We start from the raw sequence: 14,702 nt of genomic DNA on the forward strand, positions 1-14,702 counted from the left end.
CTTTGTGGCATTACAAATATAGATGGGACTAGACTGGCGATATAACTTCAGGGAGCATTGGTTTAAACGTGCTTTGTCCCCTGGTGGCTTTGGACAGGTTATGCCGCGTGATGATAGGTACATGCTCCTGCAAAGTGATTATGAGCAACTGATCTTAATAAATTCTGACACTAGCGATGAGGACTTCTTGGGGTTTCCATAAAACTGGAAGAGTGCTTGAACCTTAAAGTCTCTCCTTATTTGTTAATGACAGTGATGATGTTTCTTAATACCGCTGTTGAATTTACATGGTTGAAATATTATTCTGCTATATTTTATTAAACATATTAGTGCATCATTTGGTTCAGAATATTTTTTTTCTTGTTTTCCTCCTCTAAACCTAGGTGCGTCTAATGGTCAGGTGCGTCTTATGGTGCAAAAAAATATGGTATGCCATGCCTGTGAAGAAGTAACTTTGAAAAATACTGAACTACTTTGTTTATATACACCATATGCTCTGTTATATATTATATCTAGTTCAGATCGCCAAGGGGAACTACACACAAACACACTCTTCAAACATACTGTATATTTTTATATAGGAGCATTGCAATGAGCAATCCCCTCCTTTCCTGTTAATGATTTGTGGAGTGTGGCATAACAGAAAGGTGCATGTTATGTAGGCTGGGGGAATGAAGCAGCTATGAGATCTGTGTGTTTGCCTTGGTACTGGTACTGAGGTCCGAAATCTGGTACCAATACCAAAGTCAAAATTTTAGTACCAATCTAACACTAAATTGTCAAGTGCACAAAATACAATGAAACTCTTATCTGCATGCTTGATCAACAAGCACTACGCTGCCACTTGGTATAAATCTTGCTCCATAGGCTATGTTAAAACACAGAATATAACCGGGAATAGCATTTAAAACATTTTTCACATACATGAACTAATTAGCACACACCCTCCACTGCTTTCCGTGTTAAGAATAGAAACTATAGCACAGAATGGACTTAGCCAGCTGCAATTGAACAGCACAATGCTGGACGGCAGCTCACAGACTTGGCAAACTTGACAATGTATACAAATGCAAAGATAAATAGTTATTATTCTTTGCTTGGTGCTGACACACAGTCGAGATTGCATCTAAGCTGTAGCCAGAAGAGCTGCTGCAACATGGGAAGAAAAAAAAAATCAAATGGTTCACGTGCTCATTTGCCATTGCATATAAAAAAATCTGATATGAATAGATAGATAGATAGATAGATAGATAGATAGATAGATAGATAGATAGATAGATAGATAGATACTTTATTAATCCCAAGGGGAAATTCACATATGCGACATAGGAAAAGAATATGATTTGAGGATCCATCTGCATATGTTTTGAATAACATACAGTCACAAAGTTTGACTAATGATGCATACTCAAATGACTGTATAGCATACTGATAGCTTTGCTGCTCTGTGAGACAATTGGCACATTTCTCTGCACAGCATCATTTGTTACAAACCATAGCCCATAAAACCATTGATAGAACAGAATTAGAGTCAAAAAAAAAAAAATATGTGGCCTGCGGCAAAGCAATTCCTGGTGTACCTGCGGAAAATGTAACATTTCACCCATGATAGCTATTGTTAGCAGACAAGTGAAGCATATCCTTACCTCAGGAAATTAGTGCCAAGAATCTATGATAAAATTTCTTACTTCCAGTTTCCTTTTGTTGTCACAAACATGCCGCAGAAGCTTCTTTCAGAACCTTTACTGCTTCAAAGTGAACACATTCAGCAAGGCTCCTATTTCTGCATTTAGAGTGATGCACATTGAAGCCCATTTTTTACCACAGATTTGAGCATAGTATTGTGAAAATGTATTAATAAAAAGCTTTATTTTAGAACACAACTGAATGTTGAAAATTAATTAATATAATGTGTACTGTGTATTGTGTGAATTGTATTTACCTTGTTATGTGTATGGATGTAACTTAACTTAAGGATAAATTCATAGCAAATATTCTGCCTGACAATAAATAAAGATCAAGAAACTATACAAAAGCAAAAATATAGATGTTTGAGAATAAACATCTTTCACTTGAAAAATATAATTTACTCTTTCATATTGGAATTGTCACATTTTATTCTAAAATCAACAAATTTTAAATGGTATGCATTCTCTATTACCAGTTTAACAACTATTGAAATGCAACCAAAACAAATATACTCTCTCCTCTAATTCAAAAAATGACATGCTTTTAAAAACATCTTAGAAATCCACCTGCAGAAAAATAAACGTATGACTTACCATTTTCCCCGGAATCCAATAAGTTACCATTCGAGTTGTACCACTGAAAATGAGGGATTGGGTCCCCTGTTACATTACAGTCTATCAAGGCACTATTGCCTTCCCGGGCAATAATCTGATGGATCCTAGAGATGCTCAAAGGTGCCCTTCCAGAATCCAGAATAGCGCCCTCGTGTGTCCCATTCATGGCTTTGGCACCTACGACAGAGTCCGGTTCCGATAACACGATTAAAATGGAAAGCAGCAACCTAAAAGTCCATCTGTCTTTGGTATCCATAATGCTTTTTTCCTCTTCTTTAGCTGATCACGCTCACTATAATCAGATGGCCAATATCGATCATACTATCGCTACTATCTAGTGAACGTGAAAATCAAGTTCACCATGAGCAGTTCCGTGGGAAATCTAAAAAAGAAAAGAGAAATGAGTGGTTTAGGAATCGGGAAGTCTCAGAAAATAATTGCAGACATAAATATGAAAATCATTAAGGAACTGAAAGGTTGGTGTAATTACTGTTTTCGGTTTACTATCCATTTTATTGAACCCGCTGAATCTTATTTTAAAATCCCGGAGCTGCGGCGTTAATACCGGCAGAAAGGCACGAACCAACCCAGGACGGGTCGCCGTCTGTGCTGCCTGGATCAGAAAAACTGCAAATAAATAAGCAATATAATGAATAAACTGTTTATCTTTAAACGTTACTCAATGTTACTTTAAGCTTTCTGACAATTTTCTGATTATATAAAACCAGTTAATAAAGACTGAGCCACGTAGAGAATACAACTGTATGGCAAACGACGGTAACCCACTTGATCCTCCGGAGCAGACCAAGTCCGGTCCCCGGCCTTTCTGATCGCTCGCCGCCGTCAGCTCTGCAGCACGTACAGTGAAGCGCAACAAATGGCAAAACAACGCTGCAAGATACCAACCAAGGATTAGGTTTTCAAAGAGTAAGATATACACACTGACTTCACGCTGCAACAAGTATCTCCGAAAACCGAAACAGCGAAAGGTAAACATTTTAAGTACAACGTAAACACTAAGAGTCCTGTCAGGATGTAACGCTAGTCGAGTCATCGAAGAGTCAAAACAGCCAGCTTAAAGGACAAAGCGGTCAAGACGAATAGCCGCGGTGTACAGCGCGACTCCGGCCGTGTTCAAGAAGGCGACAGGGCATCACCTCTCTCTCAAAATGCAAGAAGTTTCGTTAGAACGGTACCGTGAATTCAAAGTCACTTTCAGGATTGATTAGTTAGAAACTCCGAATCCCGACGAAGGTTTGTGTTCTGAACCGGCTTTTGAAGTCGAAGAAACGTTTAAATGCGATTTGCTGCCCAACTTCTGCGCGAAAATCGCTACCTTCGGGAAGTCAACTTTACTAAAGCATGTTTTAAAAAGACGTGCAAACACTTTAAGAGTGTAAACTATCTGTTAAAAAGGAAATAAAACATGGACCCATCCGGTACTGTACCTCTCGCGTCCGACCGTAACAACTCTGGTCTTCCAGTCTTACTGCAGGCACAAAAAAAAAATGTAGGTCAGGACTGTAGTGCGCATGCGCCCAAAGCTGCGGTCGCGTGCACAAGCAGTGGTGCCACGGTGGACTTGCGCAGAGTCCTATCGGCTACGGAGCGCTCCTGTGGGTGAATTTTTTTTATTTTTTTGCAGCAAGTGGCAGGACTAACACTGCGACAGCGTTCACCGGTCATTAGAAAGGTAGATTTTACAGTTATAATCTCAGGCGTGAAGTTGTATAAAGCAAAGTTTGCAAAGGACACCCTCACACACGGTAATGCATTCCGCTTATTCCAAGTAATGATTTCGGGGGTAAGGAGGCATCGTTACTTAGGACAAAATTGGTAAATTCTCAGGTTGGTTGCTGTCGGAACAGTCGCCTCATGTCGTGTTACCGGTTACAGTCGGAACAGACTTCTCTTCTCCGCGATTTTAATTTGGATGTGCCAAATTTGTAAATGGATCGATGAATGAATCATTTTTTCCCTTGATGGGTTGTTCGACCGTTTCTTCAGCGGCTGGCGTTTCTTCACATAGCGTTAGCGTGAGTGTATAAAAAGATTATACGCTTTTAAAAAGTTAATTTGCGCCATTAATCTTGCTACTTAATTAACGAAAGCGTAAAATTTTACATTCCGTGTGAGATTTGTCCTGAGCAACTCTGCCAGAAGTAAATGAAAAGGTGCATACAGTCACGTCTGCGGGATAACCCTGCCAAAGGAACATCGTTATCTATACAGCTTTAGATCGCGGTGCGTCACTTTCGTCCTTCGACACAGATACTCAAGCAGCGAATTTCATATGAGATTTATCTGTACCATGGGTAATATAATATAATCTGCTAATCCCTTTCAAAGTTTATGCTGCATCCTGCAGAAATTACTGAATGAATTAGTGTTTAAAACCGCTATAAGTGTTTCCTGTATAACCAATTGGCCAGATCGTGTGCTTGCAGAAGCACTGCAGCTTTTACATCCATCCATCCATCCATTTTCCAACCCGCTGTATCCGAACACAGGGTCACGGGGGTCTGCTGGAGCCAATCCCAGCCAACACAGGGCACAAGGCAGGAACCAATCCCGGGCAGGGTGCCAACCCACCGCAGGACAAGCTTTTACATTGTTCTTTAAAATAATAGTCAGTTTATATAATAAAATATATAAATTCACGTAACAACTTAATTGCATTACCAGGAGATAAAAGCTCACTGTCTGCATGACCCGGCTGCCTTTCTGGACCAATTCCCTAGAATTCAAGGCCATTGATTCCTGTCACCATGTCACAGAAAACTATGACCTAATGTAAAAATATCTATAATGATATGATACATACTTTCATAAAGTTTAATCTGGCCATCTAGCTTCTAATTTACCCAGGCAACAGATTCATTTTCATGCCTATTTCATAGATCATTTCAACGGAGGATTTCAGCTTGTACTCATAATGCTCTAATGAGATAGATAGATAGATACTTTATTAATCCCAAGGGGAAATTCATATGTACAGATTTCCAGTTTTCTTATTTGCTAGAATATTGCCAAATGTGTATCCGTGCAACTGTCACACTCAATTCTAGTCAAAAAAAAAAAATCCTAAATTTAAAGTGGAAAGTAACAGATAAATGGATGTTAGGTCATCCTTTGAGTATGTATGGTGGTTAATTTTTTGGACTTCAGACTCTAAGGTTGTGGGTTCAGATCCCAAGTCACTTCACCTGCCTGAGCTCCACTTGTATCTCAGATGTTGTAAGTTGCCCTGGATAAAGGCACCAGCCAAATAAGTAAATGTATGTAATGGTTAACTTTAGTTAACTTTTGAATTATGTGATCAGAATGGACGTGCCTATTAATAGAAATGCAGAAAATTGTCAAGGGCGTGATTTAAGTGTAATAAATTTACTGAACCTCATCGGTAAGTTAGTACACTCACAAAGGGAATACTGATTATAAAGTAAATATTGTGAGAGAAATATTCGTGGAGAAAGGGCACACATCAGACCATTTTCTTTATTGCTGAAGGTTTCATACTAAAAGTGGGTCCTTACCGATTTCTTATGTTTGTACCTTGGAAAACATTGCCAAAATAACATGTTCAAATTGCCCACAGCCTGTCTGCAAAACACCAGTCTCACTTCTTCCTCCCAGCTCTTTCCCTGCAGTAACTAGTGCACCTTGTGTTATGCTCCAGTACTACCTGCCCTTTTCACATCAAGCACCTCTATTTTTTAAGGCACTCTTCCCACAATTGTCTGTTTAGTTCACTGGCATGTTTCACTGCTCCCTTCTTAGCTCTTTGTCCTTAAGGGAGCACAAAGTCACGAAGACATGCCAACAGCCATCTTCGCTGAGTGGTTCTTTGAATGTCCTGGCGTGGGTAGGCAACAGTCATGTTGAGGAACACATCCAGCTCAACTTTGGGTGTAATGAGTTTTGGGTTGTCAAATCAGCTGCGGGAACTTGTTGCAAATTAGTGGATTCTGGCAAATTAGTAGCTTTTCCTCTGTAAAGGGCTTGACGGTCTTGGTGTAGAAAGACATGCTGGCTTTGAGGGTGGCAGCCAGACCCAATATACCACCTCTCCTACTCTTTCGAGTAACTGAAAGGGACACAACTGTGGATTTTCCAGTTTTGGAAAGCATTCTTTCTTACAGTTGGACCCATAGACCCATACTCATTCACCACCCTTACACCAGAGATCATAATGACACTTCTGCTACCTACCTGCCTCCTTGAGTTTGTTTTGGGCAAAAGTATGAAACACTTCCATCCAATCCTACAGTTTAGGGGCATTCTTTCAGCCTGGGGCCTTAGCAGGCACATCAATAGACAATCCAAAGACAAGTTCTAGAGGGGTCATCTATGCCAAAGTAAGTATAAGCAAAGCAGATTTGCATCCAGTGCACTAATGTCCGGCTGAACAACAGGGCAGCAACATCAGTGGCAGTTATTGATTTCAGTCTTGTTGGTTCCTTAGAAGTGGTAATAGGTAACTGAGTTATTAATGGTCTGGATGAAGCGGTAAGCCAAACCATTGCAAATGTAATGGTATTCGTGCATGTCTTGCTGATGCCCAGCTGTTGGCACACCTGCTGGTATACTCAGCTGTCAAAGTTCCTTCTCTGATCAGAATGAACCTCCCCAGGCACTGCAAACCGGCTAAAGAAACTACAAGCGAGTGCTTCTGCTATAGTGATGGCCTTCTGATTAGGTTCTGTATATGCCATTGGCCATTTTATAAAATAGTCCACTATAATAAGTACATACAGGTTTCCCTGAATAGAGAGTGGGAAGTTCCCTAGGATGTTCACAACAACTCTCTCCATGGGAGCCCCAACTGATCTAACGGTCCTTTCCTGGCAGTACAGGTATCACATGCATTCTACGCAACTCTTTCTTTCTGAGAGCTCAAGGTGCTACCAACTGCCATTTTCCCTCTCCAATCACTGGGTCTTTCCACTTCCGCTTTGAGGTCCCTTGATTGATTGATAAGCTTTCCCCCCAGAGAACATAAACCCTTCTTGGCAATGGAGTCCTGTGCGACCTCCCCTTAAATGAGATGCCTGTCTCCTTCAAGGCATCTCAGGATCAGCCTGCTGGCTCTTTCGCATCTTGACCTTGTACTAAGATAGCGCACACCTGTTACATTCTCTTTGCTCCTGATGGTCGTAGTGAGCGAATCCATCTTCAGCACAAGGTCTGCAGGACAGAGTAGCAGCGTTGCAATACTGATCTCCCAACTGGTGCTCCACTTTGAACTGGAACACTTGAAGCTGTCCCAAACATCACGCTAGCTGGCCCTCAGGTTCCCAAAATGACAATAGCCTTTAGAGGACAGCAAGATCACCATGGACCACGAAAGTTAAGGCACAAAGGAAATATCTGTATATTTTCCATAAGGAACTCAAAAGTGACAGGCACATTTCACAGGTTGAAAGGGATGACTCTGCCACAACCCCTTACCAGTAGTGAATGCCAAGCCTCAGTTGTCAGCTCTACCTGCCAGTATCCACTTCTGAGATCTAAGGAGGAGAACCATGTGGAACCAGCAGTGTGGTCGAATAACTCATCATTATTTGGCATTAAGCCTTCAATAATCTACACAGAAGAGCTACACACTATATATTTTTAATTTTTGGGTTCCAGGACAACTTCAAAATCCCAAGGAGACTTGGATAGCTCAATGATTCTTGCTTCCTGCAATTCAAGTAGTATCTTGTCAGCTGGTTCCTGCCTAGCTAGTGGGATGCTTTGGGGCTGTTGTCAAATTGGGTGTGCCCATCCCATCTTAATAGGATGCTGAGCTAGGTGGGTCTGCACAATATTCTCTGCAAAGGTGGCAAAGCAGTCTTAAAACTGCTGCAGCAGAACCCACAGCTGGTTTTGCTCTTCAACTATTATCCCAGCTTTATTGGCTTCAAACACCTCACCAACAGTTCTCAAATCGGGGACTGTCTCACAGACATCTGGGTCCGTAGCTTGGGGTGGTTGTATGACTCAGGCAACAGCGGAATCTTGGATAGTGTTACAGCCTGACAAATGAAGGATTGGTCCTCCCACAAAATTCAGCTCACTTTTCTCAGGTCAAGGCAGGCACCCAACAGGCAAAGAAAGTCAAGAATCAAAATACATGCATCTTTAATAGAAGCTACCTATATATCCAAAAACTGTCTTTGCCCTGCAACACTTATGTCCAGTAGAGTTTTTCCCAACATGGGTGTTGTTTCACCAATGGCTGTAGTCAACCCACACTAGTCGAGATCCACTGCACCTTCATTCTCTGTGCATCTGGTCGAACTATGGTGGCAGTAGCACCCATGTCAACTAGGGCCTCACAGATGCACCCATAAACCTACATGTGGATATGACAATAAATGCTATCACCCAGTCAGCTAAAAGGCACCTGGGCCCATTTCTCCAAATAGGGTACATTGTGGGGCTGGTTGAGGGACCAGCGCTGCTCCACCTACAACAGCTTTGGTTTGTTTCCAGGTGCTGGCATACTGTTCCATTTCATTCTATCAGGGCAGTAGCGCTGGATGTGGCATGGATGACCACAGTGCCAGCAGGTGGCGGGGTGGTGTCTCATTGAGCACTGAAGTCTTCCTGGGTAAGGAAATGATGCTACTGTCCACACCTGGTTCTGCCCGGCTCCCTCTTTCTGAGTCTGATGGATCAAATGGAATGGTCTCCTTTCTCATATCTAGCTGCACTTTGTGAGGGGTATTTTTCCAGCAGCACTTGCTGTACTTCTCATGCCTTTTGCAAAGCCTCCAACAAAGTTGCTGGTCTGGCAAACCAAACCTGCTGCCGTAGCGCTGGGGTGAGTGAGCCTCCTTAGCTAGATCTTCCTGTACAGACTGCTCAAAATAGGGGCACCAGAGATAGGACATCAGCTGCAAATGTTACCAGGCTTTAAATGCATTTGCAAGTACATTCCCATAGCTTTTGTCTTCAATGTGGGGGCAGAATGTACTCGCCCAAACTGGCACTCCAGTGCAGCGACTAAAAAGCTCACAACTAGCAGCTCATCTTCCATCAAATCTGTTAGAGCAGCCAGTGCTTCTCCATCCAAAGCAGCAGCAAGCTGTGCAGCCTGTTCATGGGGGCTTCACCCATTTGAAAGTGAGACCATTCTATATCAAGTGCAATAAGTCTCCCAGGTTCCACCCCATCATAGTGCCCTGGTTTCAGTGCTGGCTCACTAGTTGAATGCATCAATGTTGTGAGAGCTAATGGATAATTTTTCTGTTTCTTAGCTGAGTGCAGCTCTTTCATTCTGTTCAAGTAAAGCAGCAAAACCCCAGCAGCCCTCGTGTAGTGTCTCAGCTAAAATGTCAACTGCATCTTGGCCGATTTGACTAGGACATCAGGATAAACCGACTCTTTTCGAAAGATGCTCAGGCCCTTGATTTTATACCTCATCCAAAGGACAGCACCATTTTTGCAGCACATTGTCCCCATCAGTACACCAGGATACACACATAGACCACTTGTAAGTACCCTATGCTGGCCTCACCAACACCTCTTCTAATAGCAACCTATAGCTTTTCCTAGATGGTCTCCCATCCAAGTCCTGGTCAAGCCCAAATATGCTTAACTTCAGAAGGATGAAGTGTTCTGAAGCGCAGGTGGTATGGATCCTGACAACCATGCACTTTTCTTATTTATACCCTAGAGCATGGGAATACATGAGAGCTGGACATTAGTTTTTTTGTATGCTATTTTCTTTTGAAAGAAGTCTTTGGTGGTCCCTGGAGCAGCTTTTAAAAATTGAAGGGAAAAGGGACTGGGACATTTGATGTGTTTTTATTTTAGGCTCCAAAAGACCTTGGTGGTCCCATTCAAACAGCCTGAACAAGGAAAGAAGGACTGGGACTAGAGTCATTTTAAAGGATACCAGTCTGTCACAGAACAGAAAAGAGAACATTGCAGCCTAGACATAGGGGACAAAACCATCGTAGAGAACATGTAGCACATTAAGCCTAGTGCATTTTAGATAAGGCTATATCGATTGATCCTATGTTTATTTTACTGTCCTGAGTAAATCAATAAAATGTTCCACAGACCTAAACAGATTAGGATCCCTCTATCCACCACTCTTACTATTTAACTTATGTTTAAGTAACCTCATTAAAACATTTCTTCCCAAGAGATACTCTCAGGGAAAAATGACACTGAGTTTGCTGTTATCACCCATTTTATAGGGTCTTTCTAGAGTCATTATTGTCATGTGTACAGAGTACAGTGAAATTGTTATTTTCGTGTGCTAATCTACATGCAGCATATCTATATGTATGTCTCATTGGTAACTGACTGCAGGTTAAGGAAGAAAGAAACATGATTTTTAAATGTAAGAGAGAGCTGAAATGGAGCTTCAAAATTATGGACAAAGAATAGACTTTCACACATTTAAATGTGTAAAATTATTAAGAATCAATATTAATTTCCCTGTGAAATAAGGCCCACACTGTTGAGCCTGTTCTAAACTTTCAGACTTAGAGGTGAGTTAAGCCATCTAATTAAATGGTAAATTCATTTAACAGCAAACATTGTTTTCCAGTCAAGAAATAGTTGGGAAATAACACTCCAGGAAAAGGGTTGCTTCTTATTTAATTCAGTTCAGTTTTAATCCCACATCCTCAAAGATGATCAAGATTGGTTGATCAGTGATTCTAATTTTGCCTTTTGTGGTGGTGTGTATGATTGGGCCTAACAACGCACTGGGGCTCTGTCCAGAACTGATTCCTGCCAAGTACAGATTGCCTTTGTCATAGGCACTGGCCATTTATGACACTGAATTCCATTTAGTGGGTTATAATAATATCCTGATGCTATGTTAATCTAGTTCAGTGTCATGGAGACAGAGACTATCCTTTTAGCATTAGCCTAAAGGAGCAAACCCGGAAGAGGAAAAGAATCCATCACAGGGTTAATTCACTCTCGCTTTGGACCATCTAGGTTGACCAGATAAGCTAATGCAGCGGTGCTTAATTCTGGACCTGGAGGACCACAGTGGGTGTAGGCTTTCATTCCAACCAGGTTCATAATTAAAAGCCAGGCCTAGCAGATAATGAAACTTGCCATTCAATTAAATGGCTTGTTAGTGCTTTCATTTTTCCAAGATAAATATTTTTCACATTGTACATTTTTTGTTTTCTGAGAACATTACCATGTTTTGTGGTTTGGAGCAGATTTGCAGCACTTGGTCCTTCCCATCTCTCCCACTTATTTCAAAACATTTTATTAACACAGATACTTCATGATGCATACACAGGCTTAAATGGAATCATATTAGGTTGAGGGCTTGTGGTACTTTTGACATTTTCACTTTATTAATAACTGATGGCTGGTTAAGAAAACAAGCAACAATTTAAACCTTAATTCTGCTATTAAAAAGCATAAAATAGGCAATTAAGGGTTCTGAATCATGACAAATGAGTTAACTAAAACTAAGCCCAAAAAAACATGCTGTTTAAGTAGTAAATAAAAATTTGGGGGTGGCACAGTGGTCCTCGCTTCCTGGGTCCTCCCTGCATGGAGTTTGCATGTTCTCCCCGTGTCTGCGTGGGTTTCCTCCGGGCGCTCTGGTTTCCTCCCACAGTCCAAAGACATGCAGGTTAGGTGGATTGGTGATTCTAAATTGGCCCTAGTGTGTGCTTGGTGTGTGGGTGTGTTTGTGTGTTGGCACCCCGCCCAGGATTGGTTCCTGCCTTGTGCCCTGTGTTGGCTGGGATTGGCTCCAGCGGACCCCCGTGACCCTGTGTTCAGATTCAGCGGGTTGGAAAATGGATGGATGGGATAAAAATTTGGTCCAAGCAAAAATCTGCTTCCACTGGGGACCTCCAGGACAGGAATTGAGTACCACTGACCTAACACATCCATTTTTGCGATGTTTGTTGAAAACCAAAGTACCCTGGGCAAAATTTCACACAGAAGCAGGACTTGAATGTACAGATTCCACACAGGCAGCAACTAAGCCATGTGTAACCAGCAGTGTGGAGCTCAGCCACTGAACAAACGTCTCACTTGAATTGCTGAATCTGAACCACTTGGATGAGATGCACAAACAACTTTGTTATTAGCGCACCAATGAACACTGATGGACTGACAAGTATTCTTTCAAGCAAGGTTGTTTAATAGCCTAATGCCACATATACTTAAATATCACTTGAAAATAAAGTTTATCATCACACAAAAGGTTTGTATAAGAGGTAAAAGTCTCATTTGGCATTATAATTGTCTTAGAATGATAACATTGCATGAATGTGAATGGCTGTTGCTAATATGAGTCAGTGCAAAACAACATCAAAAGCACTTTAAAAGCCAGTCTGCTGTGTTAAAATTCTAAAAGTAACTATAGTAAATATTTTCACAAGATGACAAAATCTAGGGTTTCAAAGTCAGAAGAAAGCAGAACTAGGACATTAGTTGCTGTTTCATAATGTGTATCCTTGCCACTTTAGGATTTTGGCTAATGCCAAATTTAATTCAGTGTAAAGATCTGTTCCTGAAAGAATGTAGAACAATGCATATAATAATGGCTTTCCCCTCCAGCCAGCTGTCTTGGATGTCTAGTTAAAAGCACTAACCTGTAAGGGTGCTTTGGTAACACAGCCACTGCCTCACAGTTTAAGGAGACTGTGGATGAATCTTTGTATGTGTAGAGTTTGCATATTCTCTCCAAAGTATCCTGGCATTTTTCCACAGGGTACTCCAGGTTTTTTTTTGCCACATTCTAAACAATAGTGTATGAGGTTAATTGAAGACAGTGAACTGATAAGAGAGTGTGAGCATGAGTGTGCCATGCAATGGACGGGTGGGGTGACCTGGATTAAATATGTTGAAAAAGGATGGATATACTTGTAACCTTCACCTTTTCTACATATACTATATACATGTGTCTATACAATATATATACAGACACACACACACACATATATATATATATGTGCATGTGTATAAGGCGGAAAATGCTTACAAAATTAACTGATTGATCACATAAATGCATGTAAGTAATTGTGATTAATTGCACCTAACATTAAAACATGTAATTATAAAATTAATACATAAATCATGAAGTAAATACTCACTGAATCACAAATTTAATGTAAAATTAACACAAAGGAATTAAAAAAATGGAAGAGTTTAAACTTAAACAATGACCTAAACCTGACCTTTTAACAAAATACTACTTGACTTGGCAGTGACATTCATATCTCTGGTGATTCTTCCTATGAAGTCAGTAGATGGATTGGGAGAGCATGGGAGGGGGTCATGACGTCACTGGAAAGGGGTGTGTGGTGCTCCTGATATCTATGCAAAAGGACGACGGTCCAAGTCTTTAGAGTCCTGGTGCTTCCTTTCTTGCTATATGGTTGCGAGACATGGACACCATCCAGTGACCTGAGACGAAGACTGGACTCCTTTGGTACTGTGTCTCTCCAGAAAATCCTTGGGTACCTTTGGTTTGACTTTGTGTCGAATGAGTGGTTGCTCATGGAATCCCAAATGAGGCACATTACCTGCATTGTGAGGGAGCGTCAGTTACGGCACTACGGCCATGTGGCGCATTTTCCTGAGGGTGATCCAGCTCGTAGGATCCTCATTGTTGGGGACCCGAGTGGCTGGACCAGGCCAGTGGGTTGCCCACATAACACCTGGCTGTGGCAGATAGAAGGTCATTTCCAGAGAGTGGGACCGGACTATGTGTCTGCCTGGGGGTGTTGCCAACCGGGATCCCAAGCTGTTTCGGCGTGTGGTGGGTGCAGCAACGCACTGTACCAGTGCATGCTCCCCAACTTGACTTGACTTGACACACTCATAATGTTCATTACAGAAGTGTTTTGACAATTAAAGTTTCACCTTTGTAGATTTACATGTTTTAGGCATTCCTTTATATGATCTGAATATTTTCATATTTTTGTTCTGCATTTGTGTCTGTGTGTGTCAGGATGCTAGTCTTTGAACACTAGAATTAAAAAATTAATCTGTCTGAATAAACGGGAACATAATGATAATACATTTTATTTATATAGCGCCTTTCCCATGCACTGTAAAATGCTGGACACCTTAAGGATTATAATTTCCCTGGTACATTTTGCTGTCCAGTTATAATGACTTTGTGTGGTTTTGCACACATTGGTCTGTAGTATTTTACTGATAAAATCACACCTTTATGTAGGGAAAGCCATGTGCAGGACTCATCAGATTTTTTTTCCCCATCTCGTTCATTCTTTTTATTCATTCATTCCTTTTCTGTCTGTGCTGGTGAACATTGTGACCCTTACTGCTTAAGTCTTCTCTTTTTAGTATGATGTTAAGGAAAACCTTAGTTATTTTTAACATTAATATTAACTGTAATGAATAGAATTTATGTATTTGTACACATTGCTGAGAATATGATGTACT

The 14,702-nt window shown here is 41.1% G+C and overlaps 1 protein-coding gene across 1 annotated transcript in view; it reads right to left on the bottom strand.

Annotated features, from left to right (window-relative positions):
• The window catches only part of mfap3l (microfibril associated protein 3 like), a 30,889-nt gene extending 27,054 nt beyond the window's left edge, over nt 1-3,835 (bottom strand). The window contains exons 1-2 of the mRNA XM_028802010.2: nt 3,752-3,835; nt 2,283-2,685 (exon numbers count right to left, since the gene is read on the bottom strand). Coding sequence (XP_028657843.1) covers nt 2,283-2,559 — 277 coding nt within the window. The 5' untranslated portion in view covers nt 2,560-2,685; nt 3,752-3,835. The remainder of the gene's footprint in view (nt 1-2,282; nt 2,686-3,751) is intronic.
• Between the last annotated feature and the right edge of the window lie 10,867 nt (nt 3,836-14,702).

The sequence above is a fragment of the Erpetoichthys calabaricus genome, chromosome 5 (assembly GCF_900747795.2).
Source record: "Erpetoichthys calabaricus chromosome 5, fErpCal1.3, whole genome shotgun sequence".
In the NCBI taxonomy this organism is placed as follows: domain Eukaryota; kingdom Metazoa; phylum Chordata; class Cladistia; order Polypteriformes; family Polypteridae; genus Erpetoichthys; species Erpetoichthys calabaricus.